An 8244-nucleotide genomic window follows, 5' to 3' on the forward strand; every position below is an offset into this window, starting at 1 on the left:
AAAGTTATCTTGTTCCTCTCACTAGTAGAGTGAAGTGATCCACCACTGGATGCAGAAAAGGGGAAACCTGGCCGTGGGTGGACTTGAGGCCACCCAGTAGGTCTGACAACAGCTGGTCTTGGGCTTGTATACACTGATGCTCAGGGTGAAAGGAATCCACTAGAAGGGGGATGGAATCAGAAAGTGTAGGCTAGAAACCCCATCCAGCCCTACCATTTACTAGCCTGGGCTACCTGAGCCTGCTGGTTTTAAAAAACCCATGCCTTCTGCCTCAGAGAGGGTGTATGTTTAGCCAAAGGTCAACTGCCTGTATTCCTCAGGAACTATTTGTTTGGTACCTGGGCCTGATGATTAGGCAGGACAGTCAGCCTCAGAGATCCTCTGTCTTTGATTCCCTAGACCTGGGAGAATAAGCTTGGCTGCGAAGGATCAAACTTGAGTCCGTGTGCTTGCTGGGTACACACCTCAGCGACTGGCCTCTCTCGCCAGCTCCCCACATGGGTTCTGAGAAACAGATGACATCATGTAGCAGAGTGTTCAGTATCGGCTCCAGGCACCTTTCTGTTTAGTTTCCACAAACAGCAAACAGGTTGATGTTCATGAGGTCCCAATCCCAGAAAGTCCCCAACACTCCCAGAAAGTCCCCAACACTAAGTGTAGGCAGTTCTGGTGATTGCTTTATTCCTATACAAGTGTTCTACAGTACAGTTCGGAGAATAAATAGAGGCACACAGCTATCATTTCCACCACAGTCTGCGTTGAGGGAAGTTTGAGAATGGGAGCTGGGGGGCTGAGGCTGGGACCTAGGCTACCTGGAGACCTTGTGATGATTTCGGCAGGAAGATCTGCCCCAGGCCTGAGGGCTGAGACCCCTGCTTGAAGAGTCACAAGTCAGAAGAGCCAATTCTAGACAGTTCACACCAAAATGGGTCCAAGTCTCTCAACACCCCAGCGGCAGTGAGTGTGGTGCAGCGGTGTGCTGGGAAGGAACTGTCGGTGCAAGCCTTCCTGGGATTCAGGTCAACCCACAGGAGGCCTGGATAGGTCCACCCCTGCCCCGGAGTGAGTGACGAATACAGTCACAGTTACTTGTTCACTAGTTTACTTGGCTGTTCTATAAAGGGATCCTGCCTGACAGCTAAGGGAAGAGAGAGGCACAGGCGGGGATTGGTCTGTCTGCTGTAACCCAGGGAAGGAAGACAGTCGACTGAAAAGAAGACCACACTCTTACACTGTGAAGAAGAAAGAAGACACAGAGGCCAGCCAGGAGCCGGGCCTCCAGATGCAGGGAATAAGGAGGCAGCACCCAGAAAAGCTCTGGCCTGGATCTTATGAAGCTGCTGTGGTCTCAGCTCTAAGTCACTCCGCCTTTTCCCTGATTTCTCCCTGGTAGCACACAGGACTGGCCCTAAGTCGAGGCTGGGATCATTTGTCGTAAGGGTAGGTGGACCGAGGATAATCTACATGGTTTGACAGCAGATGGAGAGAAGGCCACAGCACTGGCTAACCCAAGTAACAGCAAGGAAGCAAGGGCGGCTCCTGCTCTGAGCACGCAAGGGTCAGGGAAGGGCAGAACCGCTGCAGGGTCTTGGGGCTAAAATCCCCCACGCTTTTCTGCGACTGAACTCCTGATTGGCAGGTGACAGAGCACCTCACAGGCTGTGGCACCGCGGTCATTCTCATCTCAGCTCCGGTTCACTGGTTCACCTCCCAAGCTCACAGGAACGTCACTTTACAGATGCTTTTCCAGCTGTGCCCCGAGCGCCATCAGGCGGTGAGATTCCGGGCTGACTTGGAGGCGCTCTGAGCGCGCTGGACCACAGCGGAACACTTCTCACGGCGCAGCAGCTTGTTGTTCTCAAACAGACCTTCATTGCGGGGTATTCCGTGAGAACCATCAGGGAAAGTCAGCAAGCCTTTGACAAGGACAGAGAGAAGGAGAAGGCACTAATTAATGTTCCAGGTCAACTTAATGTGTAGAGGCTGAAGAGGAGGACGAAGTTATGGCCGTGGTCAGCACAGGTTGCTGGAGGGCCCCAGATGAATTAAGAGTACCCGTGTTCCACTTGCCTAGATTGCCGCCTACTGAGCGGAAGCTTACCAAAGCCATCTACTCTGCCATTCTTAAATTCCCCCTCAAAGGTCATGTTGTCATAGCGAATGAAGACTCCGACGCCATTAAACTTGCCCTGGGCAAACTCTCCCTCATACCTGCAGAAACACCAAGATGTTAGTTAGCCTTTAGTGGGTGGGCTAGCTGTCCACGGTAACCCAGACAAGCAGTTGCCAATGTGTGTGCTAGTCAAGGCACCGGGCAAAGTTCATTCTGCCCATCTCAGCTCTAACAGTGCCACGCGCACCACTGCCAAGGGTCAGAGGGCATATATGTGAGTCTTAATTCCAGGAAAGGAATTTAAATGAACAGAAGTAGAATAGACGGTCACTCACCTTCTTGCCATTTCCAGTTTCACATCTATTTAATACATTTTTTTTTTTTTTTTTTTTTTTAGGGACAAAAGTCTTGCTACAGGTGGCCCAGGTTTGCCTCAAACTCAAGATCCTCTTGCCTCTGCTTCCCTAGTGCTGGATTACTGGCATATGCCACCACGCCAGGCTCTTACTATTTTAAAATAAGAAGGTCTGGCAAATGCCTTAGTAGACAAAAGAAACCTGTTTCCATGCCTGATCACCTGAGTTAAATTTGGGGGGGCACATGGTAGAAGGGGAGACCTGACCCCTCTGACCTTCACATGTGCCGTGGTGCACCCTCCACAAAGAAATAACACATATAAACAAATTAATTTTAAAAGTAACCAATAAGAGAACTGCTCATCCCTTGTCTGTTTTCTTTAGGGCATGGACAAGCTCAGGGTTGAACAGACAATCACCGGTGTCCCAAGTTTTTATCAGAGTCTCGCTAGTTCAAAGCCTGAGAAACTAACACTTACCTCGAGCCATCTGAGAAGGTCAGTACGCCAAAGCCGTTAAAGAGCCCATTTTCAAAGAGACCCAGGTAGGTGCCACCATCAGCAAACATCAGTTGGCCAAAGCCATGTCTTCGGCCTGAGCAAAGAGAAGGACAGGTAGCAGGTTGGATCGGGGCAGCTTCAGGGTCCCTCACTGGCTTAGCAGCCCACACTTTCCACAACTGTACCCACAAAACACTGCCCTTCAGCTCTGTGAGCGTGGGAAGGACAGTCTCCCTGAGGCAGTCTCACGGCTTGCTAGGACTGAACCTGTGAGACTCTACAGTAGCCAGGTTGGATTTCCAAACCAAACCATTAAAGTGCTTATGGGATAGTTTATATTTTAGAATATAGTATATATTTTAATGCTCCAAAGAATTTTGCTACTCCTTAGAATAGATTAGTTATAACTATAAAAAGGAAAACCCAGGGCAAGGGATATCACTTGTTCTTGAGGGTTTTCACTAATTTCCAGATCTTCCTCAACTTCTGAAGATTCACTGCAATGACTTCATTAAACTGAACTCTTCAATGACTGAATTCTCTAATCTGTACCCAAGAGAATTAATTTTGTAGCCCAATGCAGTGGCACAGGCCTTTAATCCCAGCTCTCAGGGAGGCAGAGGCAGATTGCTCTGAGTTTGAAGCCAGCCTGGACTACAAACGAGTCCAGGAAAGCCAAGGCTACACAAAGAAACTCTTGTCTCAAAAACAAAAACAAAACCAAAAAACAAACAAACAAACCACAAAACAACAACACCAAAAAAAAAAAAAAAAAAAAAAACAACAACAACAACCCCAAAACCAAACAAAAAACGGAGTTCATTTTACTCTTCTGAGGACATCCACATTTAAGACATTAGACTGTTAGAGCACTTTAAACCAGAAGCGGGAAGACTGAAGTCATGCCTAGTTCCACTAAGCCCTGACATAACAGAAAGGTTCTATGTGGACTGGGTCCTGCAGTTGGGGGACGAACAGCTTCAGATGAAGCTGCTGCCCAGGGGTCCTGCTCACCCTCCTTCCATTCGCCACGGTACTCTTCCCCACTGGAGTAGGTAAAGGAACCTTTTGTCAGGGTCATGGTGGCAGCTTACAGAGGCAACGGATGACAACTATAAGAAACAGAGAAAGCAGAGTCACATGATGGCTAGAGGGCTAGAGGCTGTGCTCTGCCTCTGAGGTAGTGCATACACACCACCACATACCACCTCACACCACCTAACAAAACACCGTCCTCACCACCCACCACCATCTCTGCTAAAGCACCTTCACCCCTAGGTCTCTTAAAAGTTTTCAGCCAAGACAGGCATAGTGCCTCACACCTTTAATCCCAGCACTCAGGAGGCAGAGGCAAGCAGATACCTGTGAGTTCGAGGCCAGCCTGGTCTACAAAGAGAGTTCCAGGACAGCCAGGGCTACACAGGAGAAACCATGTCTCAGCAACCAAACAAAACAAAAAAAGTTTTCAGTCAGCTCCTGTTTCCTGTGACTTGGGATGGAAATGGAAGTTAAATCTGCAAATATCTACTTGATGTGTACTATGTGCTTAGTAGATGCATAAGACAGTCTCCCTCCCCTCAATGAAGCTATAACACGGTTGGTAAGCTCAGCAGATGAAACACCAAGCTCTACCAGAGACAAGGAAATTCTGTGTAAACTCAGAAGGCAGAAACAGGCAAGAACAGGAGCGAGCAGCCTTCAGTCCAACCATGGTGCATGGCTGTAATCTCGGAGCTTGGAGAGCAGAGGTAGGCAGGTCATGCATTCAAAGTCATCCTCAGCTACGTGAAACCGTCTTGAAATAAATATGAAAAAGAATAAAACAAAAATAAGCAGCCAAGAAAGTGAAAGAGCAAAGGAAGCGCAAGTTATCTGGGGGAAAACGAAGAAGCTGGTCCAACCAGGGAAGACAGCTTACTGCGGGGTGATGGAGATGGCGAGACCACGAGTTTTTAAAGAACCTCACAGATGTATTCTAGACTCCTGTTGTGCTCATTTTTAAACTCTATTTTATTTGTGGTATTTATGCCTCTACTTCCTTTCCATCAACCCTTTAGCCCTAGGTAAGAGAGAGAAGGTTAGTGGAGAGACGGGGCACAGACCCCTTTACTTCTCCTGGCTGTTTAGGGTCAATGGGTTCTTTTGGGACTATACCAGTCTCAGTCAACAGCAAACACCACTGTGTTGAAACGTTTCTCTGCATCTGTAACCTCCAAGCAGCCACTTCTTCTCTTTCTGGGCTCTTGTATTTATATCCTTCAAGGTCCTAGACCACACCCCTCCCTGTGCTGCTTGAGCCAGTTTTTATAAACTAGCAAAGACCACGCCCTACAGGAGGCAATTATCTGTGGACAGACTAAAGCCCAAACTAAAATTCCACACTTGGGATTAAAATAAAAACATATTTACATGACATAGCTGAGTTTTTAACGAAACCAAAACTTCCATTACAGATTCCTTCATATTACAGGCAAAGAAACAGAAGCTCAGAGTGGTTAAAAAGTTTCCTGGTGGTGCTGGGAAGATGGCTCAGTGGTTAAGAACACTCATTGCTCCTGCAGAAGACCCAGGTTTCATTCCCAGCCTCATGTGGTGTTTCCCAACCATCTAAACTACGGATCCAGGGGATCTAAGACCTTCTTCTGACTTCCGAAGGTACCAAGCAAGCACGCAGTGCACATACATACCCAAAGGTATTATTCATACACATAAAAGAAAATCTAAAAGCCACTCATAACAAACATTTTGTTGGTGCCTGAGCAAGGACAAGCACACGACCCTCCCTAACTATATTGGCCCTCCTTCCTTCATGCTGGCCCCTTGGTTTTAGGTCGGGACAGTTCATGGCACTCTCTGAAAAATAGGCTGAAGAGACTGTAGCAGCTAACTTAGGGAAGAAAAGAGTGTGGGGCTTGTGAAACAAGGGTTGTAAGGATGAAAGCAGTGATCAAGGGAAATAAGTGTGACAACAGGAGGGGTTGGAGTAGTAGAGTCCAGTCAGAGACACTTGCAAGGAAGGGGTCCCTTCTACCGAGAGACAGAGTTGGCTTAGTCTGGATTGGCTATGTGCATTTCTTAGCTAATGGAGTGTTACCAAAGGTGAGAAAACAGACACATAAATTCAGAGATCTGAGAAGTGCTGGGCTTGCCCTTGTGCTGCACTTGAACCTGTTTTGCTTCCAGTGCGTGAGTCCAGACTAATATTCTAGATGAGGAGAGATCACGTGGAGTAATTGTCTCAGCTGACCACAGAGACAGGAACTCAGCAAGACCTGGATATCCGCTGAGCCTAGCCCCATGCTAATGACTCACAGTTTCACTGGACAAAGAAATAATAGTTTGAAGCCACTGTGTCTCAGAGGTGTGTGCCATCACCCAGTAAAAAGTGACATATTCATACACGCGCATGGTGGTGGAGATCTTGTATAACGAGAGCAGAGGGTATGCTAAGTATATCAGAAAAACAAGAAGCATATCAATAGCACTGGGGACTAGTGGGTGGCAAAAGAGTTTTGTATTCAAGGATATCCCATAAGAAGGGAAATAAAGGCTGAAGAGATGGCTCAGAGGTTAAGAACACTGGCTGGTCTTCAAGAGGTACTGAGTTCAATTCCCAGCAACGACATGGTGGCTCCCAATCATCTATAATGAGATCTGGTGCCCTCTTCTGGCATGCAGGCAGATCACTGTATACATAAATCTTAAAAAGAGAGAGAGAGAGAGAGAGAGAGAGAGAGATAGATACTGAAGACAGAGCAGAATCAATAAACAATAGAAGTATTTTTCAACTTTCTAGATCTTTTTATTCACCCCTTCAACTTTTCTATATTCAAGCAATACAATGTCTTTTCAAATGACAAGATGCAGATTCACAGGCCCAAACTCAAACCTGCTGAGCCAGATTCTGTGTAGCTGGAGCTTGGGAACCTATAGTTTTAACCAGCACATCATCAGACACCTACTTAGCCTATGGGCTATGAACCAGAAGGAGACACCGAACGTTGCAACTAAAAGATCTCCATAATGAATAATCAACCTGAAATCTCACTGGCAGGCACTTAACTGATGCCAACATGACAAGTGCATCTTTTCTTCCGAGTACAGGAACTAGGGCACAGAACTGGAGAGGATCCTTTAAATACTTGTGGGCCTGGTGCCAGTGACCAGTTTCCTTCGCTTTCAAGCCGCACAGAAATGGAAACTTTTATCGTCTTATCAGAGCTGGCTTGGGACAAGGTCACTGTGGCTTCACAGCAAATACAACATTAATGAGAGAAAGGTAAGACGTTTTCCATGAGAATTTCAAGAGAAAATTCTGTACAGTGGAGCTAAGGTATTCTGATAGCTACAGGCCATCTTTGGTTCTTTCTAGAACTAAACTAAAAGAGTTCATGACAGTCAAAGTCAAATGAAGGTACATGTTGCAAATATGCTGGGCATGGTGTCACATGCCTTTACTCCCAGCACTCCGGAGGCACAGGCAGGCAGACCTCTTTGAGTTCCAGGCCGGCCAGGGCTACTGATGACACCTAGTCTCAGAAAGCAAAATAAAAACCTCAAATTGTCACCTAACTCTTCAAAACACAGCCACCTGAATCTGAAGAGCTGTGTGTATGAGTGCACTGTGTATGTACGTGTGTGTGTGTGTGTGTGTGTGTGTGTGTGTGTGTGTGTGTGATGTTCTGAGACAGGGTCTTCTCTACGAAGTCCTGGCTAGCCTGGAGCTTGCTATGTAGGCCAGGCTGGTCTTTCATTCACAGAGATTCTCCTGAGTGCTGGGTTTATGGCATGCGCCACCACGCTTGGCTGACAGCCTGTATCTTTGCCTAAATCTTTTAACTTACTGTCATGATGAAGTCGGTCACAAGACTTACAAGACAGTAAGATAAGGGCTTTGTCTGTACATGTTTGGTGGGGGTTGACCCACTTCTCTTCACTCAAACTTTGGTGGGTTACTGCAGTGAGATTTAAGGAGCGGGTACACAGGGTTTCAGGAGAATATTTTTTTTCATGAAACTTCCAGAGTGGTGTCTCACCTTGTTCCATGGGGACCAGGGGGAAAAGGAACTATTTTAGAATTATCTATGGACAAAGTACTAGCCAGGCTCTTAAGTTGTAAATCTATCTTTTTGTTATTGCTGTTATGCTGTCAGCTCTTGAGCCAATATCTTAAATATTTTAAAGAAGGTGATGAAATTTGAAAATATATTTAATTTTTAAAAGTTTTCTCTATCTATCTATCTATCTATCTATCTATCTATCTATCTATCTATCT

At 46.4% G+C, this 8244-nt stretch overlaps 1 protein-coding gene across 4 annotated transcripts in view; it reads right to left on the bottom strand.

The window, feature by feature from the left end:
* Window positions 1-660: 660 nt before the first annotated feature.
* Morn4 (MORN repeat containing 4) overlaps window positions 661-8244 on the bottom strand; it is an 11022-nt gene continuing 3438 nt past the window's right edge. For all 4 annotated transcript variants that reach the window (XM_055630026.1, XM_055630024.1, XM_055630025.1 and 1 more), the window contains exons 2-5: window positions 3984-4081; window positions 2949-3063; window positions 2102-2211; window positions 661-1916 (exon numbers count right to left, since the gene is read on the bottom strand). In XM_055630026.1, the coding sequence (XP_055486001.1) occupies window positions 1768-1916; window positions 2102-2211; window positions 2949-3063; window positions 3984-4050 (441 nt within the window). In that variant the 5' untranslated portion in view covers window positions 4051-4081 and the 3' untranslated portion in view covers window positions 661-1767. The remainder of the gene's footprint in view (window positions 1917-2101; window positions 2212-2948; window positions 3064-3983; window positions 4082-8244) is intronic.

This window comes from Psammomys obesus, unplaced genomic scaffold, assembly GCF_907164565.1.
Source record: "Psammomys obesus unplaced genomic scaffold, mPsaObe1.curated_primary_1811, whole genome shotgun sequence".
NCBI classification, from domain to species: domain Eukaryota; kingdom Metazoa; phylum Chordata; class Mammalia; order Rodentia; family Muridae; genus Psammomys; species Psammomys obesus.